Here is a 27,464-nt window from a genome sequence, read left to right on the forward strand (position 1 = left end):
AAGATTTCCCACGGGACAAAAAGTAATCAACCTCACAGTTTAGCAACTGAGAACTCATTTAATTTACAAACACGGCTGATTTGTTGTGTGTTTGAGGGAGAGGGGTTGGAAAATTATCAGCACGGGAATGAAATTTCAAAGTTGCAGATGACAAATTTACAAGGAAAACCTTAACAGATTCTGTTTATTTATTTATTTTATTAACATGTGAAAATATCAGCCGTATAGAAAAGCTGTGTAAAGTTGAATTAGCAGTGCTTTCTCCCTCCCCGCACTTTTACCTTGTTATTTCACATACTCACCTTTCCCTTCCTCCTCTCCCTGCAAAACCCCCCAGAGTTCCATAGCTACAGCTTTCCAGCACATTTTAGGCGCGGGGCTCGGGCTAGCCCACCCCGCGCATCACCCGCAAGGGGCGGTCGGGACCGCGGGTGCTCCGGGGGAGGTTTTGCGGCGCTGAACACGTGCGGTGCGGAGCGCGGGGTCCCTGAGCGGGGCAGCGTGTGGGGAGAGGCTGTGTGTGGGTGTGAGTGAGTGTGAGGAGGGATGGGGGTGTGTGTGTGTGTGAAGGGGATGTGTGAGCGAGCCCCCGGTGGAGCGGGGCGGGGCGGGCCGGGGGCGGCGGGGGAGCATATAAGGCGGGCGGGCTCAGCAAGGCGGGCAGCGTCCTTCCAGCGGCGGCATCAGCCATGGGCAGCGGCGGGCGGCGGCTGCTGGCACTGCTGGCGACGGCGGCTTCGCTGCTGTGGGTGCCGGGGCAGGGCCAGCCCCGAGGTGAGCGCGGAACGGGGTGCGGGGCTCTCGGGGTGCGGGGCTGAGCGGGGCAGGGCGATGCCTGACGGGTTGGTCTGCAGCCTCCCGCCGCGTCCCGGGGCAGCCTTTCGCCCCGCGGGGCTGAGGGAGCCTGGGCACACTGTCCCTGTCGCCGTCCCCGCCGGGCACCGCCGGTGAGGGGCCGTGCTGGGCTGCGGTGGGAGGCGGGCTGGGGTCCGGCAGTGCCGACCACACTCTTCCCGACGGCCTCCCCATCTCCTTTATCCCTGTTCTCCCCACCATCTCCACGTTTTGCAGCCGCCCTCCCCCACTTTCCCGGACTCCTTTCTCCTCCCTCGGCGGCGGGGGCCACTCCGCCCGGCCGCCTCCGGGGCCGCCCACTGCCTTTGTGGGATCCGGAGACGCTGTGGAGCGGCAGGAACCCGGGGGAGGGAGCGACCCCGCTCCGGGGTCAGGGGGAGGGCTGTGCCGGCCCGGGGAGCCCCTGGAGCAGCCTCTGTCCCGGCCGGAGATGGGGTCACAGACCCGGGGTCCCTCTCTGGGGAAGGGAGAGGAGCCAGCAGCCCCGAGGGATGCCCCACGCTGTCGGTAATTTAAACCAGATCAAGCTCTGTTATAAGGAGCGAGAAGAGTCCTAAACCACTTTCCGGGCATGAGACAGATGTAGCGTGAAGAAGTAATGGAGATAACTTACGAAAGTTTTCTTTTTTATCCTTTTCTCCCGTGGGCCGGCCGGTGCGGTGTGGCCGGGCCACCGGAGCGCTCCGCGGAGAGTTCTTCCTCTGCGAATAACTTCATCACACGCATCCTCTTTGTTCTAAGTGCTGTAACTTGGGCTGTCCTGGCGAGACCCAGGGTGCTGAGCACATCGGCTCGCTCTTGCTGGGCTCACAGTAGCTGACTCTGACTCAACTCGCTGGGTTGTGATGGGAAGCGCTGGGCGACACCAGATGCTCTCACCTTTGGATTGAGTCAGCTCCTGCTGGGATCCACAGCAGAATTTCTGCCGATCCCTACTCCAGGCACATGAATCCCCAGCTGCATTAGGTCTCTGTTAAGAACAAAAACAAAAAAAAAAAACTTGAATGGAAAATGGTTGGAAGGCATATGTTGTGCAGATGCATGACTTGTTTTCTTTATGGTGAAGTATGGTGTTTGAGATGGATATAGTATGGGAGATTAGCATCTGGATGTTTACAGGCTGCAGTAAAAGAGAGTGTTTATTAATATAATTATGTGTACAAAATGTCCTCTAGGTAAAGAAGACAAAATCAAATCCAAGTAAATTTCAGAGTCTATATGTCTCAGCTTGTAAATAAACACACTTCATTTTGGTTATGAAAATTCAGTCGTAAAAAAATGTAAAAGCAAAATTTCTATCACTTTGTCTGGCATTTCATTTGTTTTTATGGTACCATTTTACATACATCAAATAACCTTAATTCCATACTAATTCCTATTTGAATATGTATGATAGCATGCAGTTTAAAAGGTAGGAATTTTCTTGAAGCTAGTCATATATGGGTGACAAGAGCCAATACCTTTTTTGTTTTTTCACTGACATTTTCAGTAATCTCAGTGCAGTAATGGTGCAGCTTTTATACAGCAGCCTCTGCTGCCAGAAGCATCTGGATAAGATACTTGATTGAAGCTACCAATAAATTTGATTGCTTTTAAGCCACTCCTCCTGAGGATATTTAAGTTCATAGTTCTATTTTGCTAGTTGAAAGATCGGGTCAAGAGACCATTCTTCCTATTAGATTAAGCAGATAGAATTTTTTTCTCAGCACGAGAGCACAGATCATCTGAGGAAGCTGTGAGTTTCAACCCCCCTGGTGGTGAGCTGCCTTGCAAAAACCGCAGTTCAAGATAACTGATCCTAAAACAATGTAAAGAATGCGATGCAGATTAGAATAGCCATGTTGCTTTTACCGAAAGTAAACAACTGAAGCTCAGACTTGTAAGTCTATACGTAGAAGGTAAAAATCCGTTTTGAAGTGAAGCTGGAAAGATTTGTCAGAGTGGTTGTCAAGAGAAGTTTGGGGGAAAGGTGTCTTGGCATGGCCATGGTGTACTGTGGTCAAACTCAGAGCATATCTTTTTTTTGTTCAGTTTTGGTTTTGTCCTGTCAGCAAATGAAGAAACTGGGGTGTAAGGCTGCAAGGGTCTGTCAGAAAGTGCTGAAGTCCAGTTTAAGAGAAAGAAAAAAGATACTGAAGTCACTGTACTGAACAACTTTGAAAGTTAATGATTGGTTCTTTCAGCCTAAAGATTAATATCTACATAGCTATAAAATTTAGTTGGTATTTTTATTGCAGGTGTTTTGTTAAAGTGTCCCCATCATAGTGAAAAGTTTGGTTGGTATTTTCAGTTGAATCTTTTGTATCCACTAATGGAGTAACTCTTCATGAAATGTATATCTGAGTGTCCAGATACAGAGGGATTATTTCACAACATCAGAAGCTAAAAGCTATTTTGAAGGCTTGTTGTAGCAGCTTTGCTCTGCTGGAATGCATTCTTCATTATCCTGGAGTCAAGTGATACATGTCTTCAAACTAGAAAGGAAAATCTGTTAAAGATTTTGAACGCTATTGCCTGTATTTCGTAAATTTGACTCTGCCACTATTAGGTGTTTTTTCTACAATTAAATAAAAAAAGTCCTGCTACTGTAAACCTGTGGTAGTGCTAACTTGGAAGGTTGTAGTTGTAGACTAAATATTTCCTCAGCTGCATTTCAGTTTGTTTTTGTCAGCTGGTGTGCTGAAGTAGCCTGCTCTGTTGTTCCTGCCTGAGGTTTTGGGTAAGTGCTGATGCTCAGGGAATTAAATGGTCCCAGGAAGGTGCTCTGTGTGGGCAGAGATGAGCACAGGTATTTCACATGCCTGTCATCTGTTGGGTTTCAGACCTCCCTTGCTTCAAGGGTCTGGTTTAGTAAGTATTCTTAGGCTATGACTAGTATACAAATTATGACATTATGGTCAGCATCCACATTCTTCCGTTGAAACATAGGTGATATAAATCATATTGTTAGAGCACTTTCCCAGGCAGTGGGAGATTTATGTTAATCTCCTTAGTTTGAGGTGGTTTGAACCCACATCTCCAATCTCTGAACAAAGTGCTGTATTACCAAGTTGCTGTGACAGGTAATGCAGGGGAGGAGGAGAAGTGTACGGAATCTCTCCAGACCTCTGTTTGAAACAGAGCTACTGAAAAGCCAAGACGGCAAATTTCATTCCAGAAGGAAAATAGGCAAGGAAAAAAAGCTGATGCATTGGTTGGATCATTGGGGTGCTCAAAATGTAAGGAGAAGACAATTTCAGGCCTCCCTATCTTTTATTTACTTCAAGGAGCAATGAGGTGTCTGACTTCAGGACTCTTTTTTATTGTACCAGTGTCTGCTGGGGTTTGTTTGTTGTTTTGGTTTTTGGTTGTTTTTTTACTGGGTTACTCAAACCTGGCCCCACTCATGGGGTAGTTGTGAGTCCCCCTTAGTGAAGAAGGGCTCTTGGTGCCTAATTCAGGATGGTGAGTTCTACCTCATAAGTAATGTGCTTTAATTATAGGAGTGACAGCCTTATTTGACATAAGTTTGGGGGTTTGTAGGTCAGAATATTAGACTGTGAGCATAGCTAGGTGGCTCTTACACTCTCAGCTGCCTCTCTACAATGTTATACATTGAAAGGTGTTTTGTGCAGTGATGTAGTTTCCTCTGACACTTTTAAAACTGGGAGGCAGGTGTCCAGAATGTACTTCGATGCCCATAAAACTTTGAAGAAAGTCTGGAGTTTTAAGATGAGTTGGATGTTGTATTCACAAATGCTTTCTGTATGAGACGAAAAAAGTATCTTAAGTACTTCACCATACTGCACCTTGGGTTCGCATATACTAGTGGCTTGAATAGATTTTGTTCCATCAATCTTAAATATCAATTTTTTCCTAACATCTGCAACAAAAAGTTCCGTGGTATGGAAAACGGGAAGGTTTCTATCCCTGCAAAGTTTGTCTTTATTTTAAAATATTTTCCTTTAACATTTCTCTGTGCTTCCACTGTTGTGAATATTGTTTCTTGATAAGAGAACACTAAAAGAAACTTAAAGTCTCTTGAGACTTGTGGAACACTTAGAGACAGTTCCATTTGCTACTTGCAGTGTGAGGCAGGAGACTGATGAGCTAAAAATATGACAGGAGTCTGAGGCAGAATCACTTAGCATTGTGGTGAGGAAAAAACTTACTAATTTTTGGCAAAATTGGGTAGAATGGTATACTTGGCTTAAGTTTCCACTTTTTGTCGGGGCTGGAAATCTCAGTTACAGTGAGCCTGTACATCCCTTGTGTCTTCAGGTGGGCTAAGTAGCAGGGCCCCCAGATACTTATTAGCTGTCCACACTCTTATTTAATAGATTTATTTAATAGATTATGTGAGCAATCTCATGTCCACCCACAAAGGAACACGAGATAAAGGTGGAGCAACACCAGTGCTGAACCCAGATAAATGAGCCCCTGCCAGAGCTGTCCTAAGACAGCCACTGATGTGTTATGGGAGCATCTCTTCAGAGCTTACGGGATAGGGGTGGTGACAGTCCACAGGGGTATCGGACTTATCATGGGGTATAGGGGAAGAGCATTTTGGGATAGCACAAGAGTTATTTTGGCATGAGTAGAGGAAGGGCCAAAGAAGGAGGGGATCAAAGTGGTTTTGGACAAAATGAGTATGTAGGGATCCATAGCGTGTGTTGGGTGTGTGATGGGGTGGTTTGTGTGCAAGGCAGTTTGTGGATCAATAACGAGTGGAGCTGTGGGCCTCGGGGGCTCACATGCCAGGAATCAGCAGCAGGGATAATCTGGGGGTGAAGGGCACAGTTACTGTCTACAGTGAGTCTCCAACTTCAGGTATTTAAAGAAATGCAAAAAAAATATTTAAAGAAATATTTAAGAAATCTACACTGTGGATGGGCAATGAAGAAATCCGTATCTGTATATGAATACTTATTTTTCCCTGGAGCAGAAAACAAGACGAAATCATTGGTGGTGCAGATGTAACTCTGGAGCTCTTGGCTTTTGTTTCCTCTGAGTCCTTTTTGACTGTCAAAGCCTTAATGTAGTGGACTTTGTTCTACATAGTACTCTAAAAAGGTCAATTTTAGGTGACCTGTTGATGGTACCACCTCAAACAAAGGCCACATTTCATGTCCTCAGGAATGCTGACTTTGTGGATGCCATTGTCTTAAAGTTATAAGGTTCCCTAAATTAATGATAAGCAATGCAAATATATTTTGAAACTTTTATTAAATAGAAATGAGGCTTGTTCATATTAAAAGGCATTTGTAGTGTAAAAAAGTAATGTATCTCGACCAGGGGCAAAAATTGCTGATTGAGACCTTACTTGTGGTTGGGGGATAAGAAAGAACTGAGAAATCCCTTTTTTTTTCTGGTAGTCTGTGAGGAACATTGTGGACATCCTGAGGGGAAATCATTGTGCTTGGCATTGATTAGAGCCCTAAATTTAAAATCTGCTTTGTGTTTTTTTCCTCATTTATTTTGCAAGAAATCGCCAATAAGCCACAGACCATTTTCTTTTTTCTCGGAGTACAAAGGTATGTGACAGAGAAATATCCCATGAAAGCATTCTAAGTTAGACTGAAGATTAAGATAAAAAAAATATTTGTCTGTCGTAAATATTTTCTCCATTCCCTGAGGGCTTAGAAAATGCATCTCTAGAAATTCAGTACTATCAGTGTGTGTTGATCAGTTGTTGGTATTTGCATTAGTCTCACAAGAGGTCTTCAGGTGGAGTTTGCTGCCTTCCTCTACTTATTTTTTATCTTTTCTGTCCTGCAGACATCCCTTCCTGACCAAACAGAGGAACAGTGTATTGAAAAAAGTTTTGCAAGACGAGATTGGTTTGGTCAACTTGCAGGAATTGTGATTTGTTAGTTGGCATAAACCTTAGGAGCACATCAGTCAAAGCTCCCATGTATTTATGCTTTCAGGTACTTAAGTGATATCTCAGAGGCTCTATGCTGTGCCTCTGAGCTCGAGGATAAGGGCACAGCTTTGTGACTTTGAGATTTGTGGCGAGTGCTTCATTTGCTTGTGTGTCAGAGCAAAAATAAGGCTAGGTATATCTCTGTTCATTCTATCTTAGTTACTTCTGCTTTTTAAGGGCTTCAGTGATTTCTCAATCCTTTTGTGTTCTTTTTTAGAAGTGAGAGAAAACTGCTTTTGCCCTGAAAAGTAATTACTTTACACATGTTTTTGAGTATTAAAAGCTATATACCTAACACTTTCACAGGAAAACTGGAAGACTTTTTTTGTAATTACACTAGATATATATAACAGTCTGGAAATAGAAAAGCATAGAATTGTAAGACTATAAACTAACTTCCAATGTTCTAATAGCATATAAGTGTAGATGCACATAATTTAAACTTTCTGATGTGAAAGAGCAGTTAAAATTCCTGAGAAGTGCAGGGCAAAACATGCAGGTAGAATGCTTTGCTATTACCTGGAAACCTGATTTTTGATGGTGTTTTTTTTTTTTAAGCATCTCTGGAAAATCACTACTGTTCTAGTGGCCATTTGAGCTAAGAAAGCCTTTGGAAGGGAGGTGGATTCATGGCAGGCATTTTCACCCACTGCCCCTTCCACAAGTTCAACTTGGCAGGTTTTGTAAAGCAGCAGCTAATATGGGTCGATGGGCTGATGGAGTTGGTTTTTTGTTGTCATTTCTGGGCTTTTCCTACCAGACAAAGGCTGTGAAGATCCCACTGCTGCTTTGTGTAGGCTGAGTAGATATGTCAGCCTTTAGCAATAAATTCCTTCTGTTTTGTCATCTTTAACTTGTTAGCTTTTGCTGATTTTTTTTTTTTTTTTGAAACTGTCATTCGATACAGTAACAACTCTTTCAGAGATATTCCCATACCAATTCTTTTAGATTAACGATTTAGATTTGAAAGTTGTTTTGCAAGCATAATGTAACTCCTTTCTCTGAGCTCATTTATTGCGCTGCGGGACTCAGCCCCCATCTTGATTCCCGCATGAGAATAAAGGTTAAAAAGCTCTTTAAGAAATGGTCTTCCCAAAGTGGAAACTTGTTTTTTCTCCTTGGCTCTGCCTGCATTTTTGTTGCTGCATGCTCAAAAATGATCTTGAAAATAGACCGATGTCCACTACCTTCTTTATTGTATTTCTGTAACTTTTATTTGCTGAAAATCTGAGAGGGCAGTGCAGAACCTGTACAGGTAATTCAAAACAACTTCTCCAGTTTTAATTTGACTATTTGATGGTTATTTTTTTCTTGCAAACCTGATGAAGCAAGAAGGTTTTAATAGCAAAATCCTAACTCTGCAAGTCAGTGGGGTAGGTCTTGCTGACTGTGAAAAACGTTGGAATTCAGTCATTGAGCATAAAAGTGAATTGGAGCTGTCACTGATGGTCACTTAGATTAGTATTGACTGTTTTTATTAGGTTTTTTGAAAGCATGACTGGAATTTTGCCTTCTGTCACAAAACCCAAAGAAGTGTGTAAAGAAATGTCTGCGTGGGAAGGAGAGGGGAAAAAAGCCCAGTAGCAACGGAGACATCCAGAGCAGTTGATTGTGGCTGGGTGCAGCCTTGCCAGGAAGGACTCCAGCAGGGATCTGAGTTATCCCTCATTGTTCATGTGGATGCTGGCAGAGTGAACCTTGCAGCCAGGGCAGAAGGTGTCGGGCAGGATGGCAGCCTGGGGAGCCTGACTGCACCTCTGATGCTCCCTACCCAGACAGAGCTGCTGCCAGGCTGGATGGAGCCCAGCCAGGCTTCCCTGACTCCTTGGGGTTATCCCAGATCCATCTAGGGGTATCTAGACAGTGAGTGAATCAGGGAGAGTCTAGCACCAGCAGTAGGCCTGTACTTGAAAAACCAGTTAGCTGAATTCCACCTTCCCTGTTTCTGGCTGTTTCTTTACATACTTGAGAAATCCAGCTCCTGAAAGTGCTTCACTACTGATGAAACTGTGGGAGAAAGTCCACTGGTTTTTCTTGTCTAGTTTTAATTGAAATGCATGAATAGCTAATGTGTGTTTTGTTATTCTGCATGCCACACCATTCATATATTTTACTTTCTTTGACAGTGCTGTCTTTTGTGCATATCTTGCACTGCTTTAGGAAGAGACTGCAGAAAAGGCTTGTAACTGTGTGCCAATGCCTCTGATGATTAGGTGGTTTCTACTTTATTGGCTGTGAAGGGCTAGATAACAAAAGTTTGACGTGAAGGTTCTTTGAGTTGTCAAGATCTGTGGAAACTGTGGTTTAAATTAGGGTTGTGAAATATATGCTGTTGAAATTTCTAGGATTCCTTTTATTTATTTTAGCTTGTAGTCTCTAAAATGTGTGCTCAGTGCCTTCTACTAGAAAACACCCTTTAAAATATGCTGAAGGGATAAAAATTTTGATGGGAAACTGAAAGATCAGATCAACTTCACTGACTTTGGGAGAGTTGCTGTGGATTTACATTACATCTACTGACAGTTCTTAATTCCTTCAATAGTTGCTAACTAACGTGTTCATTTTGTGTGTCTTTTTTAATTGCCAAAGTAGTTGAAGTCACTCTTACATGATAATATATGTCTTACAGGATAAAGAAATAAGTTTGTATAAATAGAAAGCCAATCTGCTATGTGTCTCCATGTTTTTTTGGTTTTTTTTACTGTCACTGGGTTATTTAGATAACATCAATAAATCTTGCTAGGACTTGATCAGAATTTAAGAAACCATTGTTTTTTTGCTAATGCAAAAATGTGAACTTGATACTGAAATTGTCTTTAGACATAAACATGAATTTTAAACTAAAAGTTACGGGAATTAAGTAGTTTCCAGACCTATCCCAATATATCTTCCTTGAAGTTGGTTTACAGTCTGTCTGCCAATGTTCTCCAGAGCAAGTTCAACGCTGAAGGCATGCAGCAAACGCAGAATCCGTCTGGATGACCACTCTTTACTTGGGAGTGGTCACACTAGAGACAGCTTAAATTTGTGCATATTTGATAATGTAATAAGGATATTTCTAATTGAAGAAATGATTCTGCAAAGTACAGTGCAGGTTTTCTGTGAGGTGGAGGAGGCGACCCTCGGGAGGCAATAAGAAAGAGATATATGTGATGGGGCAGGGAACTTCCAGATGAATTGTGTAATGACTGAAGGATCTTTTCATAGTGATGAGTGGTAGGACGTGATCCAAAGGCAGTGATGAAGCAATAGGTACAAATCACGGCTGCTGGTGGACAGCTGTGCTCAGTGAATATCTTGATGTGGGTCAGAGGTTGCTCTGCTGATGTTTAGCTGCAGTGATGTGTCAGGTTGCTCAGAAGCTTTACTATGGATACTTGGTGTGAAGATCTGCTGGTGCTGTGCTGCCATGGCTGATAGTGGTAATAGACACATGCAAGTTTGGGTGTTTCTGGTAGGCTGAGAATCCTGCAGGAGTGATAGGAAAAGATGGTTAGAAGGTGATTCTTGGTGGTGCAGTGGCAGGGAAGAGGTCAGGATGTTTGGCCCAAGGAGGAAAACCCATTTTGTATCCCACAGAATATTGACAGATTATATGATCTCCCTAAAATTTGAGCAGCCCTCCTTATCTTTTCTGTTCTTAAGAACAATGGGAAATAAGCTGCCCACTCTGCAGCTCTGCCTGTGTTGTTGCTGCATTTCCCACAGTCATCAGCAAAAAACCTTTGGGGTGTTTCAGGCAGGATCCAACTGTGCCTTGCTATTATTTTAGTGTCATTGTAACATTGCTGAATTTTAAATTAAACTGCTTGAACTCTCAGTCTGTTAGAATTTTCCTTAAAAATTGCGCTTTGGGCTGAAATGCATCATTCTTGTTTTCAGGCCAAAGGCAAAATACTTTCAGAACACTTGATTGAAATTCCATGTGACTGGCTGAGTTCTTGAGCATTTAATGGCAGTGCAGAAGAGAACTTTTTGAAATATTGTTTGCTTTTTTTGCCCCCTCTGTTTTTTTGGGTACTTAAAATTACACATCTTCAGGAATTTATCCTGTGTGACACAAATGCCTTTGAATCTCATAAATGCATTTACTGTAGAATAATAAGGTAAGAATTTGCACATGGTGAGAGTTTGAAACACAAAAAATGTGCAATGACTGACTTGCTATTAATGTTTTAAAATAGTTGCAGTTTGTGCCCTGTATATTTGTTAGTCTGTGTGCCCGGAGACGAGCAGATGTAAGTAAAGAAAACATGGTGATTTGCTGTTTTATTTTGTTGCCTAAAGTAAAATGCCTAGAAAAAAAAGTAGCAGGATATATTTTACTTTTTACAGAGATCAGAAAGCCATCTCTGTAGCATGTTGAACAGCTGGTTACTACTGAAATTAAAAAAAAAAAATACAGGTTTTTCCCAATTAACCTTTTAAATCAGAGATTGCTAAATCTTGTCAGCAGAGATAAGGCAATGACCAAGTTTTGCATGTCCTTGGGGTTACACAGTTGCAAATCCTTTCAGGTCCATTCAAGCTGGAGGAAATGTGCTTCCTTCTACCCAGGAAGATCTGGCAGTGATACAGGGCTGTATGTGCCCTGATAATGGCTTTGTGCCTGTTGGAGTAAAAACATTTTTCTTCTGTGTCTGCAAGCAGAAGAGCTGGTAGTTCTGAGATGCCAAAACCTCTTCAACTTGAAACAGCTGTTGTTCATAAATGGAAAAATTCCACTTAATTTAAATAGAAATTTAACTTTGTCTAATGTAGCTGCAATTTCTAATATTAAGGAAGTGAAAAATCTTTTATTTTTAATTAAGAAAGTGAAATAAATTTAGGGTTTATGTACAGCTAGTTAATAACAAGCTTAAATGAACTAAGTGAAAAATACATTTCAGAGTTCCTTTGTAGCGCAGCTGCTTAATTTATTATCACAAGGTGATGCCAACTGACTCAAGGGTATTTCTAAGTGTTTTAACCTTCTTAATGTTTACATGGGGGAAAAGGTAGTAATATTTTTGTTTGGTTGTGATACTAAGTCATAGTACTGAAGTGACTGGGACCTCTTAACCTTTAAAATTCTTCTCAAGCTCAGGTCTCCTAGAATTTGCAAGTGATAAATGGAAATTTAGAATCAGAAGAGAGCTAATAGATACCTGGGTCATAACTTCCTTTTTATTGTAATAAGTGCTTTGGTGTGCAGCCTAAAGCTGCACATTTATGCATGCAAATTTAATTAGCATTAAACCCAAGAGGGTTTTCATTTACAAGTAAGACAGTTGCCTCAGGTTGAAAACTGGTGGTAGAAAAGAAGTTCTGGGGGAGATGTTATTTATTTGTCATATTAAGTGTGAGTGGGAGAAGTCTACTTTGGGTCCTACATCAGGAAGAACAAAAATGTTTAGTTTTGTTGATATTGGGACACTTCATAAGTGACAAGTGACTGAGGTCCCCAGTCTTTGACATGCCAATCCCAATGCCAGTACTTCTGTTATGTTGCTCTAAGCTAATACCGTGTCTTAGGCAGCATATAAGCAAAGCTGGCAAGACACTGAAGTCTTTAATAGTGGCTGAAATCTTTAATGTGGCTTGTATTTACTTCAGGTTTTAGCAAAGATTGTTCCCAACTGGTGACTTCAGGAAAAAAAGCTAGTGTAAGAGAAAGAACAACCCCCAAACCAACAGGCACAATGATGCAGACTCCTCAACGTGTGGAAAAAGCTATGGGTAAACAAGAAAGAACTAATTTCATGGTCTGGCAGGTTTGTTGTTCCTTGGCAGCCTGCCCATCTATCAACTTTTGGCTCTTTTGCTTTGGTGTAAATGCTGTGACAATTTCTGGGCTGATTCTTGAACTGGCCAACAGCATACAAAAAAATCAATACTTGCAAGACATGACTTGGCAGAAGAAATACTGATTATTTGGAAATTAATGGATTATGTGGAAATGAATGATTACTTTGGAAATGAATGATAGGATACTCAAAAATTACTTACTTTTCACATCAAGTTGTATTGTCTGATGCTGAAAACTAGCATTAAAGCTAGTTTTCATTCTACTACCCCTTAGTTTGTTCTGATTGAAATAAGCAGCAGGTTACTACCAGTATTGAAGGTATTAGAAATTTCTGTGATGATAGAATTTTTTAATTTATCCCCAGGAGCGTAATTTTTTTTTTTTTTTTTTTTGGTCTCAAATCCCTGCAGTCTGTGAAAGGACCAAGCCATAATACTGGAAACCACATTCAGGGCTGGGATGTAAGCTATTAAACCTCTTGTATTCACCAGTGTTTTCTTTGCTCAGGCTGTCAAAGATGATGTCCCCTCCTTTGGGAAACAAGGTAGCTCATTTATAGCAATGTCTGGATGGGGCTGAAAAGCTTGAACTTCTTCAGTTTTAAACATCTGTGCCCTGACCATGTCTTTGCATCCTTATCCTCTCTACTTCCAATTTAAGTACCTGCGTTGAGACACAGTCTCTGTGATCTACATCTGTGTTTGCAAGCTGAGCATGGACAGACTCAGAAGGTGGGACATGGTGAAGTTTTTACCAGCTAACTTGTTAACACTTACCTTGCTAACCTAACTGATACTAGTTGAGGCTGAATACTAATGCTAAAAAAACTAACCCATCTGGGGTATTAAAAAATGCAATACTTTGTGTAAGCAAACACTAATTACTGGGTAGCTGAGAGGACAAGCTTCAGTTTCTTCTGCAGATGTACTAGTATTACTTCGCTTTCCTTTTTCTAAACGTTTAATCTGGAAGTCTGGGATTTCTTTGTTGCTGACATTTTTAGTGAGTTTCATTACTCTCTAATTTTATTTCCTTTCCCTGATACTGCTGTTCCCAATACGGCTGTTCCCAATCCTGTTGCCAATATTGGGAAATCTAGCATCTTGCAATGAACACTTAACTGGGACATCGCTTTCCTTGTTCTTTCTTTACCTCTGTTTTCCACTGCCTTTTGTATATAGCATACTTCAAACACTTTGAATTTTTTTTTTTTTAAGAACTCAGGTTTTCTGTACTCTTTTGGAAAAGAAAAAGCATCTTTTTTTGCCTTGTTCAAATTCTCATTTACATTGGGCCCATCAGCCTGGCTACATGCTGGTGTTTGGGAATTTTAAGGAAGACATGCAAGTTATGCCAGACACTTGCTCTTTAACCTTCACAAACTATATTGAGGAGAGTAGTTATGGGAGAATAGTACAGCTGGTATTCATTCTTGAATGAGACAACTTTTGTCTACTTTGTTTGCAGTCTGAGTTTGACAGAATTTTATTAATCTGTAGTGTTACAACTTTATAAATTTGCAGCTCAATACATTTCTGAGCACTGAATGCTAATTAGCACATCATCTAGCCTAAGGCAGACCACAGTAGGTAAAAGGCTCTTGCTGTAGTACCCTGTCTGCATTATGGCTCTCATTAATAATGCTGACTGCACATAAGCAACTGCAGAAAAAAAATATTTGGCAGAGAAGATTCTGCCATTTAGAAGAAGGGGCAAGGTTTCATCCTCTGTAGCTTATTTGTGCTCTAACAGCTTGCAGAGTTCAAGCAGAATGTTTTTTGTTACATTAACTGCTGTAATGAATTTTTTTCTTGTCCTTTTCTCTGGCGCTCCAGCTGAATTGTTTGAGAGTGATTTGCAAAAGCTTGACTGAGTCAGAGCTGTAAAATAATCAGCAGACTGTTCTGAAAGCAAATGGTTCAGTGTTCAGCAAATGGCTGCAAAGTAATCTGTTTTACGGATAACTTGAGCTCATCCCAGGGCCTGATGTGGAATATACTTCTCTTTCATGGCTGACCAGGCTGCCAACAGACCAGGATCTTTTACTTGCCTTGGTGTGCAATGCAAGTAGAACTGCGGTATCTGGAAAATAATACAAAACTTATTCTCATGTGTGTTAAGAAAACTGTCAAGAATTTCAGAAATTATTCTACTCCAGTTGGTGCTGATGAGGTCTGAGGAGCCACACTGTTGGAAAAATGTGAAGTGCCAAGAACTCAGAAGGATAAGAAGTTTAGAAAATGGACTGTGGAAGGGTTGAGAGGGTTGTTTACATAGTCTGGAAAAGGGTGTGTGATAACAGCCTTTCAGGTAAACAAAAGTTGTAATCAAGATCAGGACAGGTCATGAATGCAACGAAGAGGACTGAAAATGTGTAACTTTTAAAGTGATAAAGTGCCAGAGTAGACTTGTCAGGGATGTTGAGGAATATCCCTCACTAGAAGCTCTTGAGAACAGACAGACTTAGTATGTTCTTACTTAGTAAGAATTTAGTAAGTTTTAGTGAGTTTTTAAAAGGTGGTTAAAATAAATAAATAAATGTAATCTTCACCAGCTAGTGTTTCTGTGACTGACACATTAGTCAGCTTTGCTCTACAATATGAGAAGGAATAGGGAACGGGTTTCAAGAAAAGATAGTGTTTTGTCATGGTAGAGGTTTCTTTTAAATCTGAAGTAGTTTTATCTAAACATTGGAAATTAAAGTTTGCAGATGTTTTAAAAACCTTGAACATACTCCTTAGCTAACTCCTGTAAACTTGATATTTTGCTATCAGAAATTCTCCTCTCTGTAGAGCTATAGAAAAAGGAGTGATAAGTTTTCAAAAGAATTTCAAACTAGTGGCTTGCTACTTAAGCTTATTGTGTAAGTTGTGCTGAAGCTTTCAGCTTTTCAAATGGCATTAATGCTGCAGCTAACACATATTTTTAGGCAACTTCTCTACAAAGTGGATTATAAGGCAGGTTGAGTGTTACATCCCACATTTCTTGCTGACTGTAAGAAGAGAGAATTAGTATCTTAATTCCCGTAGTTAGAAGTTAGCAATTTCAACCCATTTATTTTCGGGAAACCAGCCTAGATATTTGATGTGATTATAGGGTAGGATTCTGATGAAAGCGTATGGAGAAGGTTAAGCTAGGGACGCTTGCTGGTAAAATACAATTAGGGTAAATCTATTGAGCAGGCTTGGAATCTGAACCCAAGCCCCATAGTTCCAGGGCTTTTATTTAGTAAACTCATTTAATCCAAAACTTGGATAGGACAGGAAAACTAAACCAAATCTGCGCAATTGAAAACTGTCTGAGAATGTTATAAAGAAAGTAACGTCAATTTCTGCAGTGTAATGCTATTACATATTTTATACATTCTAATACTGTGACATTTTACATTTTGTCCTTAGTTCTTTCTGTTCTCCTGAAGCTATTCTGAACAACTGTCACTGTGTACTCTGTAAATGTTTTCAGTAAATGGAGAATCCATTGCTTGTGAGCAAACTTCAACATTGCCTGCTTGTTATGAGCTGCTGATTGCCTTAACATTTTTAAAAACGCAAACTTGCAAATGAGATTAAACCCCTTGAAGTGTTTCTGTGTTCTGAAAAATGACACAATAAATAGCTCATTGTTACTGAACACATCAGCTCTTTATGTTTAAGTCAGATTTACTTTGTTCACTTGCAAATTACTGCTTTATTAAGCTCAGCATAAAAAAGCCAAAATACTTAAGGAGAAATCAGGCTGTTGCATTGCTGAATGTCTCAACGTTGCTCACAGAAATCTGGTTTAGAGTCTTCATTCCATACACTAATGTACAATCCAGAAAACTTTCTGGACTCAGTTCTTGGCTTGCTTCATATAATCTTTTGTGTTCATTTCCCATCAATTTATCTTCTTTAAAAAAACATCCCCAACAGACACCTCCCTAATTTAGTCAGCTTTCAAGAAATATCAGACAGATCTGTGAATCCGGATTCAGAAGGAAACTGTCTTAAATATGGCATTACCGTAAGAGTTTTCCTATTCTTACTGTGTTGATCTGGATACCATTCAGATCAAACTATTATCATCTTTATTGTGCTTATTGAACTTATTTTGTGATGTACTGAAGCATATGTAAAGCAGAACTCTCATGTGCAATCTTCTGTTTGTACAACTGTGTTTGTAAAAGAAATTATTTTAATCAGTTATGCCTCTGTGATGACCATTTTTATTCTGGGGACTGTTTCCCTTTCTTCATGTACCATCTGTAGATAGTAGTTTTACCCTGTCTGTCACATTGTGAGAGTTCATACAGTTAAACATGGTCAAAACACAGATCACACATGCATTTTGCCGAAATACACAAATCCATTTTTACCCAAAACAGAGCAGAGCTGAAATACTATTAATTTCCTGATTGAAAGAATCATTAATTAGAAAATGAAATTGGGGGTTCATTCAGCTCTAGCTGTACAAAATGCAGCCAAGGGTCCTACATTGAGAAAACTTAAATATAAGGAACGGAAAAAAGTCTGAAAAGCCTTTGATAAATGGCACACAAATGCATATGATTTCCATATTTGTATTAGTGATGGATATCTCAGCTGTGGGCTGAGCATGGCGAGTAAGTCTAATGTTGTTGGAGGGCACTGATGCTGCTTTACGTGGACAGGCTATCTGAGCTAGAACAAATGCTCAGTAAGTGCAGGAATGTCAGACCCATTGCATGAGTGCTATGGAATTGATGTGCTCATGTGCAGTAAATCAGGTGTATCCATCCATACATACAAAAAATCCATCTAGCCTCTCTATTACTTCTTGTCATTTAGTGAAGGACTGAACATTGTAGAGTCTGGATGTGGCAAATTCTGCCCCATTCACATTGCAGGTCACCTTACTAGGGGTGTAATTCCCTCCAATTTCACTGAGCTTGGGGTGTTTTGTCTCTGTAGGAAAGCTCTGAGTGATATAATTTCTTCGCCGCTGCAGTACCCACTCAGATTTTCAGTTCTCCCTTACTGAGTTTTAGTCATGCATCTTGGCTAAAACCAAGTCCTTACAAATGAGAGCAATGTGCTTGAACATCTAATGAAAACATTGTGCTCAGCTTTTGTGCTGAGCTGTAATTAACCAGTTGTTATTCTTTCTCAAGGTCAAATTAACATCTATACACTTCATTTTCTGGCATTGGTGTGTGTGAGAATTTCTAGTTTGAGGGAAATGAGCAGCAGAGTAGCTGGAAAAAAATGAAAGAGTTCACCTTACCATGAAAAGAGCTATTTAGAAGTAAATTAGTTTAATTTAAAAATTCTTCCACCTTGTCTCAGGACCACCATAGTTTCTTGCAAAATGCTGAGCTGTAATTCCCAAAGAGAGATGGGTCTGATGGTGGAGACCTGAAGTAACAAGTGCTTAAGTGCAAAGTTGGCTGCAAGGTACTTTTACAAATAGAGTATAGGCAATCAAAGTAGATGAGTGACCTGGGAAGTCTAGTGCTGAATTCAGTACAGCTCCATATGGATCTGTTGCCATCTCTCAAGGCTGGCTCAGAACTACAGTTGCCTGATGTGCTAATGGAGCCTGATAGCTCAGCCGTGAGACAGTGATGGTTTTGCATGGAGCACTTGCCTTATTTTCTAGTGGGAATAACATCATCAATTCAATCAATTATTTGTGCTGTACTGTAGATATAAAATTGTGTAACTTAAATGGGTGAAGGGTCTAGAGGGTAAATCCTGTGAGGGAGCAGCTGAGAGGGCTGGGGTTTTTTAGCCTGGAGGAATGAAGGTTCAAGAGAGGCTTTACCACTCTCTACAACTCCCTGAAAAGGAGAGTGTAGCCAGGTGGGGAGTCAGCCTCTTCTCCCAGGCAACAAGCAACAGGATGAAAGGACACAGCTTTAAGCTGTGCCAGGGGAGATTGAGGCTGGACATCAGGACTAATTTCTTCAGGGGAAGGCTTGTTAAACACTGGAGTGGACTGCCCAGGGAGGTGGTAGAGTCACTCAAGAAATGACTGGATATGGCACTTGGTGATATGGTCTAGTTGACAGTATGGTAATCAGACAAAGGTTGGACTTGATGATCTCAGAGGTCCTTTCCTAAGGATTAAATGATGCTGTCATGTCATTAAAAATGCAAATATCATTTGCTAAAGGTTCAGTTTAATGAAATGTGGTATCTCTTGATGGAGTTTTGTCTGTTACGGCCACTTGCATTTCACACCAGGGTATGATGACAGTTACCTGTTTATCTGTAAATGGCTCATAGAAGTGACTGATTCTATGATTGCTCATCTTTATCATACCTACTCCTTCCTATAAGGCATAAAAATATATCTTACCTGATGTTTGGTTTTCTGTTGGTTTTTTTGTGGGAGATGGAGGAGTGAGGGTGAAGGGAGGCTGGCAGAGTGGCATCTAAGAGCTTTTGAACTCATAACTCTGAATACCTGGCTTTTCTTAGTAAAAGAATAAAGAGGAACAATGTTCTTTGATGATGCAACTCATTTATTTGAAATTTGCCTTTTCCCCATTTAATTTATTGCAGATGCTTATGGTTTCCTAGTAAATCATCTCCTACACTGTTCTTGATCTTTTCTGAAATCAGTGACTGCACCTCTGCAGTTTGCCGTAAAAATTAATTGTGGTAAAGAGATTCAGAGATGAGCACAATCATCTAGGATTGGAAGAGATGCAGGATGAAGCTACCAACCTCTTGCTTTTTGTTTGGATCCTGGGGCAAAACTCCAGTGCAACTCACTTGGATCTAAATGCTCTTTTTTTAATCTCTGTGGGACCCATAAAACTCATCACAAGATACTTTTGCTATTATTTGGCACAAGTCTGTTGACTGAAGGTTATTGGAAGCAAATTGTTTCACTATAGTGAATGATCTTGGAAAGAAATGGCAGGGCTACTGTGTAACGTGAGTAAAGGTAATGGATGACCTGGAAAGCAATGGATAGCTCTTGAAGATATAGACTGGTAGTCCCCTGCATGAACAGTAATGAATACTGAACAAGAAAGATTTTATATCATTGGAGAGTAATGTTAAAAAGGATACCCTCTTGCACCACTGAGCTTTCTTGTCCAGCAGGAAAACAGAGGGTGGATTTCTTCTTTGCCTTGAGCTTTAGCTCTGGAGCTACACTACACATGTACTGCGTGAGGTGAGAGAAGCCTGGCAGAAGAGCCTCACTAGAGCGGTCAATAGGATGTCTTCAGCATCCTCATCTGCATCAGATTTAGGTGTAATGAGAACAAGGCCTCTGACCTAGTCTGGATTTGACATAAATGAAGTTAGGATTAAAAAAAATAAAAGGCTCCATCTCCCTCCTATTGAGTTTCAAGTATAGCACAATTGAAAACACACTGTTTGTTATTCATACTGTGGTGCAGGGGGTTAGGATTTAGCCCAATTTTCAATAGCTGAAGGCAAGTCTTAAATAACACTGAAACTTTTCTCCAGGCTTTCTAGGGTAATGCAATTACTGGGCAAAGACACTTTAAAGGAATATTGAATGTAGCCTTGTTGAGATCACAGAATCACGGAATTCTTAGGAAGGAAGGGACGTCTGGAGATCATCTGGTCCAATGCCACTGCCAAGGCAGGGTGACCCTATGCAAGTGACACAGGAACTTGTTCCAGGTGGGTTTTGAATGTCTCCAGATATTGAGACTCCATGACCTCCCTGGGCAGCCTGTGCCAGAGCTCTGCCATGCCCAGTGCAAAGATGTTCTTCCTCAAGTTGAGGTAAAACTTCTGTTTCAGTTTATGGAACTAAACTAACTCTGTTCCTCCTTGTCCTGTTGCTGAACAGCACTGAGAAGAGTCTGGAACTATCCTCATGTTACCTGCCTTTGAGATATTTATATGAATAAAGAGCTAAGGAAAGCAAAACTTTTAATACTGCAGTCTGTTTTGATGTATATGGTAGATAATGAAGTAAAAGAATTCATACTGTTTTACTAGCAAAAAAGGCACAGATTTTCACAAATACGGCTTGGTATTTATTTTTTCAGATTTCCTTTTAGCAGAAGAAAAAAGTTATTTTAATGCCTTACTATTGCAACACTAGCAATTTTTTGGGGCATTTTTAATGTGCCAGACCAAGGTTCTAGCTTTGATTTTGGCCCATTGGCTTTAATCTCTAAAGACAGGACTCCCCTTTCCAAAATTGCTTCTCTTTTTCAGAGTGGAAATGGAGTATTTCTGTTAAACCATAACCATGCAAGAAATAAAAGCTTTTTAGCTCATGAGGGACAGCTGGAAGCTGATAACAGCATTGCTGGGAAGCTGTGCTTAACTTCTGTCACATACAGTATTCTTGAAATTTTATCAGTAGCCTTCAAACCAAAGTAAAACTTTACTCCTTTTAGAAACAGCTACGGACTCCTGGTCTGGTAGAAGTGATCTTGAAACTTAGTCTGTTGTTACATTATTCCAGTGCACAAGAGCAAAACTATTTGAAAGTATAGTGAAGTGTTTGTGTACAGATTAATAAGTGGCAACCAAATATCCCTTAGACTATACAGAGACTGCAGAAAACCCTGTAGCAAAGGTCTAAAGTTCAGTCCTTAAATCTTTCAAGCCTGGAGTGTCTTATTGAGGTCAGTGGTGTTGCTGCTGCAGAGAGAGCTGATGTTAAATGCCGTTTTCCACAAGGGCTGAGTGTGTGCTCTACAATTCCCCCTTGATTCTGGCAGTGGGCCAGTTGTCCTCCAGGTTTTGATCAATTCACAGTGCAAGGGAAGGTTTAGTAACCAGGAAGTTCATTTGCAAACCCTTGTGTTCCTCAGCATAAAACATCCAAATGCGGAGTGAAGTAACGGGGATACTGCTGTCAGGTTGCCAGCGTTGCATGCCTTACGATGTGTCTGATCAACATTATTTCTTTCAAGGCCTGTTCCCTGCCATTTTGAACCTGGCCAGCAATGCTCACATCTCCACCAATGCCACCTGTGGGGAGAAGGGACCTGAGATGTTCTGCAAGCTGGTGGAGCACGTCCCTGGACGGCCCCTGCGCAATGCCCAGTGCCGCGTCTGTGACCGTCACAGCGCCAATCCCAAAGGCAAGCTTCATATTTCAGTTTTTGTTTGTTTTGTGGGTTTATGTCTTTTTTTTAAACCCTTCTCCATGAATACAGAGTGTATTGGAGTCAAATATGTTTTAGTTTCAGTCTCTAGTATGTGCGTGCAATTACCTTTGAGCAAAGAGCTGTTGGAAAGTGTGAGCACTGTATATCACTGCTGAGCACTGCAAGATCCAGTGACAAGCTTTGTGTCTGAGGGCAGATTTCAGCTTTTACTTCTTTATGACACGAAGAGATTGTGTTCTGTGTGAAATGAATGTGCTGGTTCAGAAAAACACAGTGAGATTTATTTTCAAGAGATGTTTAATTATTTTTCTTTGAGACAGAGCAGCACCCAATTTCCAGTGCAATTGATGGTACCAATAACTGGTGGCAGAGTCCCAGCATTCAGAATGGAAGGCAGTACCACTGGGTCACCATCACCTTGGATTTAAGGCAGGTGAGTCACATTTACGTGAGTGTCATTAAATGTATGTAGGATACAAGCCAATACAATTGATTGCAGCTTCTCTGTGTTTAAATGGTAGGATATGTAGCAGTTAACTGTTTAGTAGCACTTTAGTTAAATATACATAGGGAAAGTTAGAATGAACTTACTTTAAACAGATTAGGTTTTCAATTATTGTTCTAGAGCATCTTGAAGATTTCATTCCTTTCAATGGAATGGCACCATTGTAATTCATGGCACAGTAACAATTGTGCTTGTGTGGATGAGAGTTTTTACTCTCATCCATGTTCTTTCTGTCTTGGTAACCAATTCCTTTTTCGTGGCAACTTTCCTCTGCCTCACCTTTCTATCTTTTCTCCAGCAGTCCTATGATACTATTTTCCTCCACCTCTTCTCTCTTAAAATTGACTTGAAGTCTGTGTTATCAAGAACTTAAACAGCAGTGTTTCCAGGGCATTGGTCCAAGCACACATTTTATATGTGAGGATGCATCTGAATGATTCTGATCACTGTCTTGTTGGAAGGAGCACTGTGAAGAAATGCTCTAAACTATATCTTCTAGGAATTTTTGCTGTCAGCTGTTGGCAGAGTTAGGGATTATATTTCTGAAACAGTGATTTCTGACCTTGGCGAGTCCGGAACTGTCTGGGCAAAAGCTGTTTCCTCTGTTTTGGCCACTCTCTATGGCCAGACTTGGAGGGATTCATCATTCTTAGGTAGAAAGCTGCTAAACTGTACGGAGAATTTGCTAATTTATTAGTTTGTCTGTTAGACATATAAGAAGCAGAAATCTCCTACATTGCTCCAAGAAAAGACGAAATAATTGCTGAAGAAAATACTTTTTTCTTGGCTTTTTCTTGTTGTTTTGCTTTGAACAGATATATGTGCTGGCCTACCTAAGTTGTTTGAAAGTCATAGCTCAACAATTCATTATTAATATGGGGATGCTTCCAAACTCTGGAAGAAGAAGCAGCCTTATTACTTACTAAGAAATGCATACTTGAGGAGTAGAATTGGTAAGAAGCTTTTGCAGGATCTCTAGACCCTGCTTAAAAGTTTTTTTAAAGATTAAAACAGAAGATTTAACTTTGATGTTTTCAAATAAAGCTTAGGTTAAGCAAGTGCCTAGTTTGCTCTTTAATTAGAAAGCAGAACTGTTAGGAAAATAATCACAGGGTGTCTTTTGTCAGTGACAGAAGGGTTGGATAGGATTTTCATGTTGTTTGAAGAGCCAGCTTTGTGTTTGGTTTGTAAATGGACAAACAGGAAGGAAAAATGAAGGAGGAGGGAATGCCTTAGTTTTTATCCTCCTAGAACAATTTCACTTTGGAAATAGACCAGCTGAGCTGCCCTCTGAATCTTTTATTCTCCAGACTTAGTGCTGTTGATGTTTCAACAAATACATATCTTTCCTCTCCTGACCCACGCTCAGTTTCCCTAATTCGATTTGAAAAGTTTCCCCTAAGGGGCCTTTTTTCTGTGTTTTCCCTAGAGAGTTTAAGAGAGAGAAGGCATCTAGGGCTATGCAAACTGAATGCAAATTACTGCTCTGTGAGAAAGGATTTGGTTAATAGAGACTGCTTGAAGTCAATGAATTATTAGAGCTGACTTAGTGTGCTTACGTTAAGCGAGCCAGCATAAGTAAAAAAAACACAAAAGAAAAGCATACGAAGGACCTTGGTGATTTTAGTAATTGTTTAGTTTGTACATTTGTTTCATAATGAGTTAAAATAATCTTCTAGGACCTGTAAAAATATTCCTGAAAGTCAGAACCTGTGCTCAGTATAACTTCAGCACTGATAATTTTTTTTTCATTTTGAGCTTTGTGCATTAAATCTGTCAAATACTATATTGAAGTGAACAACTCCTATAACTTTCCTTGCCAGAGTACAGAATATATCCACACCTTTTTGTGATGTGAAAAATGACCATCTAGTCATTATTTATGGGGTTTTTTTGTGTAATTATCAGACGTTCTAGCACTAAGAAGAATTGATTATTTCTTGGGATTATTACCAATATACAGTTTAGAGATATAACCAAGTGGTTGGGTTGATAAGTGCTGAAACATAGACTTGGCTGGCAAATATGGGGAAGATTCCCTTAGCTGGTGAAAACTGACTCCATTCCATTTTCCCTAGGTGAATCTCTGTGACTGTTTTCTTCTCTTGGCTCAAAGTTGAAGGGAATAAAGGATATTCTTTCAGCTAATATTCTACCTTGTATTTAGTCTATTTAGTCTAAAACCAGCTGTACTAAAGAGTAGTTTGATGGAATCTCAGTAAGAAAAGAAGGCTGGCTAATAAAATCAGTATTGAAATAGCTGTTTTTATCTTTCTCCTTCACAGAATCTGTGCTATTTATAGGTAATACTAAGCATTTTATAAGGATAGTTAGTGCTTATGTCATGATTTTTTAGCTCATATAGATCATGACAATTAGCTGCATTTATTCTAGTGTGCCTTTCAGTCTTTCCAGGATCCAGATGTATGATTGTCTTTCCTTCCCACTTCACTGCCTCCTCCTCCCCCTTTCCATTAAGTGTATGGCAATGCTCCAGAACTGAGGAAAGAGTAGTTTAGCAATGAGGTGTAGGATTGACGTACAAGACACTAAGATTTGATTTATGGGCTTGTGCTTCCTACACTGGTAGTTCTACAGAAACAAAATACACAGCGGCAGTTTTCTGTAAAAACAGCATTTTTGTGCCTGAGTTTGACTCCTCTGGGCAGTTGCATTGTGAAATTACAATTTTAATAAATGCTGGCTATGATGTATTTAGGTGGTGTGATTGAGCCAGCTGTAAAATACTACTCTGTGGCACCATTAAAAAAAGGCTACTTACCTCAGTTTTATTACCTTGCTTCAGGCTTCTAAAGGTATTTAAATGTATTCTGTATATTTCGTGTAGCAGAAAGGCAGATGTTTGTATATCACTAAGTTCTTAAATTGCAAAGTAAGACCAGTTCTTCTTGGAAGACCCATAGTAACAAGTTGAGTTAAGAAAAAAACTCCACTTCTGATTAAGTCCTAGCTCATGAATATTCTATGAGTACTGGATTGCCATTTAGAGGCTGATGTAAGAGTAATTTGTAGTTTCTGCTATTAGAAAGTAAAAAAGAATGTGAATAATATGATTTGTACAGAGCTTTCATCTTGAAATGAACTGGCAAGAACAGGTTTCTGTAAAGATATATTGTTTGCGGATGTAAAAAAATAGTATTCTGTTGACTTCACTGGACTAATGCTAATTCACTGTATGTGGCAGGCTTTCTCTAAAAGCCTTTTGTGGCTTTGTAAAACTGATGATGCAAGATTCAGGGTGTTCATCTGGACATTCTCACAATAAAATTCTTGAGTAAAATGAATTTTTCTTCTATTCCAAATTAATGTTTGCACATAACGAATTAAAATCTTAAGGAAAAGATAACTCATGTGACTAGAAGTTCTGCTGGTTTTAGTGTATTTTGCAGTTTTAATGTCACAGAATCATCAGAGCAAAATGTTGCAACCAGTCTCTAAGAGCCCGAAGCTGTCTTTATCCCTTAAAAAGGTATTTCTGCGAACAATATAAGCTGATTTATATCCCTTCATGTAGTCTTCTACTCTTTGAGAGTATTCAAGAGTTATGCACTTGTTGCTGGATCTGCATTCAGGGAAACGAGGATGTTAAAAAATCTAAGTATAGCAGAAATTACTTGTTTTGTTGGCATTGCAGCTACAAAGAAGAGGTTTTTTAGTACAAGTTTATTTGGCTGATCTTAAAAGTAAGGATTGAAATGCCTGTAAAATGACACTTCTAATCTATGGCTGCTTTGGAATTGCTAACTTGCTTTGACTTGCCCTTTTTACCCTTGTAGTTCAATAAGGAAATTAGTTCTGAGAAAGTTATACAGTCAAATTAAAGTGTACAAATCATTAGCTCTTGCTCAGGTTTATCACATGGCTGGTCGGTGCATGCTGAATGGATGTGGAGAGTGATAAGAAACTGCCTTTGGTGATTTTCAAACCTGAAGAACTTAAAAAAGTCAAATTCTGTAAAACTGTACTCAAAGATGTTGGAAAATCAGTTTACATTACATGATTTTCTTTTACTTGCCCCATTGTTGCAGAGGCTGTGGGATACAAGGTCTGCAAAACCCCTGCCTACTGACATTGCTTAAAACATCTTTATCTGTGAGCAGTGTGGGCACCTTGGTCCCTTCCTCCAGCTTCATTCCCTTGCTTGGAAACATAATCCCCTAGAATATAGCTCCTACTGGTAGCTTGTCTTGTGACTTCTTGAGTCTGAGAACACCTATACAAAATCCCTAATTTCTTTATTTAACCTATATTATTTCAGGGACTGACAAATTTTCCTGAAGTTGTTGATACTCATTATCCTGTGAATTTACCTGTGAAGTAAAATGGGATACCTGTGAGCTATGTGTGTAAATGAAAGAGTTGAGAAGATCCACAGGAAAAGAAGGCAGTGATTTTCTACACACTGCATACTTTGATGTTTATAGAATCATTCACTGATTTTTTGAATGCTTCTTTAGAGATTTTGGTGTTAAATATCTGCATTGCAGCTGTCTCTGAACTGTAGACATGCAGAAGAAATCAGTCCCTAGGTGTCTTGAGTACCAACTGTGGATTCTATTTTTCTGGAAAAAAAGGCTTGAAAATATTCAGTTTATTGAATTGTGCATTGAATTTGTGCACAGCTGCTGTGAAAATGTTAATATTTGACTGGCTTTTCACTCCACTCTCTCCTCACGAAGAAACTTGATATTTAGAATAAATTTAACTTGAATACTCTTATGAATACCTTTTACTGAAGCAGTTAGTTTGTGATGAAGGATAGCTCATTATTACTAGTTGGAACTGGATTTAAAACTAGCCACATCAGCTGCAGACTATAATGGGTCTTGAAAAATCTCAGTGTAATCAAAAGTAGATCATTTGTTGTTCAGCCAACTGTGTAATAAGTAGGGAAGCAGTAGCAAGCAGAGAAGAAAAATAAATAAATAAAGGACATATGAGAGTTTTTGAGGGAAATTTTCTACCATGATATTTGAAAAAAATTTGGGTTCCACTCTTACATCTTTTATGCATTTGAGAAGGATTACTGTCTTCAAAGGAACTTTGAAATGCATAGCTGTTTCTAAGCTGAGTCAATAAAACTTCTCTAGTTTTAATAATTGTGTGAAGTTCTCATCTGTGATGGAGAAAACACCCATAACAAGCAACTCCTGTCACATACAAGTGTCTTCAGGCTTGGGGTACTGAAATATGATACACCAGATTCTGCTTGTGCATAACTGAGTGCAAAACAGGTATTTAACTCAAATAGCACTAACTGAATAAATGAAACACAAGTTGTGTGTAGGGAGTATAGCTGTTTGACTTGAAGTCT

At 40.0% G+C, this 27,464-nt stretch overlaps 1 protein-coding gene across 5 annotated transcripts in view; it reads left to right on the plus strand.

The window, feature by feature from the left end:
• The first annotated feature begins 651 nt into the window (after positions 1 to 651).
• Positions 652 to 27,464, plus strand: part of LAMA1 (laminin subunit alpha 1) — a 98,154-nt gene continuing 71,341 nt past the window's right edge. For 3 of the 5 annotated variants that reach the window (XM_085052580.1, XM_085052581.1, XM_085052585.1), the window contains exons 1-3: positions 652 to 774; positions 21,427 to 21,597; positions 21,945 to 22,057. In XM_085052580.1, coding sequence (XP_084908706.1) covers positions 690 to 774; positions 21,427 to 21,597; positions 21,945 to 22,057 — 369 coding nt within the window. In that variant the 5' untranslated portion in view covers positions 652 to 689. Of the gene's footprint in view, positions 775 to 12,428; positions 12,514 to 13,149; positions 13,280 to 21,426; positions 21,598 to 21,944; positions 22,058 to 27,464 lie in introns of those variants that run through there. The other 2 variants (XM_085052584.1, XM_085052583.1) reach the window with 2 other exon arrangements.

The sequence above is a fragment of the Lichenostomus cassidix genome, chromosome 2 (assembly GCF_008360975.1).
Source record: "Lichenostomus cassidix isolate B80296 chromosome 2, HeHo_3.0, whole genome shotgun sequence".
In the NCBI taxonomy this organism is placed as follows: domain Eukaryota; kingdom Metazoa; phylum Chordata; class Aves; order Passeriformes; family Meliphagidae; genus Lichenostomus; species Lichenostomus cassidix.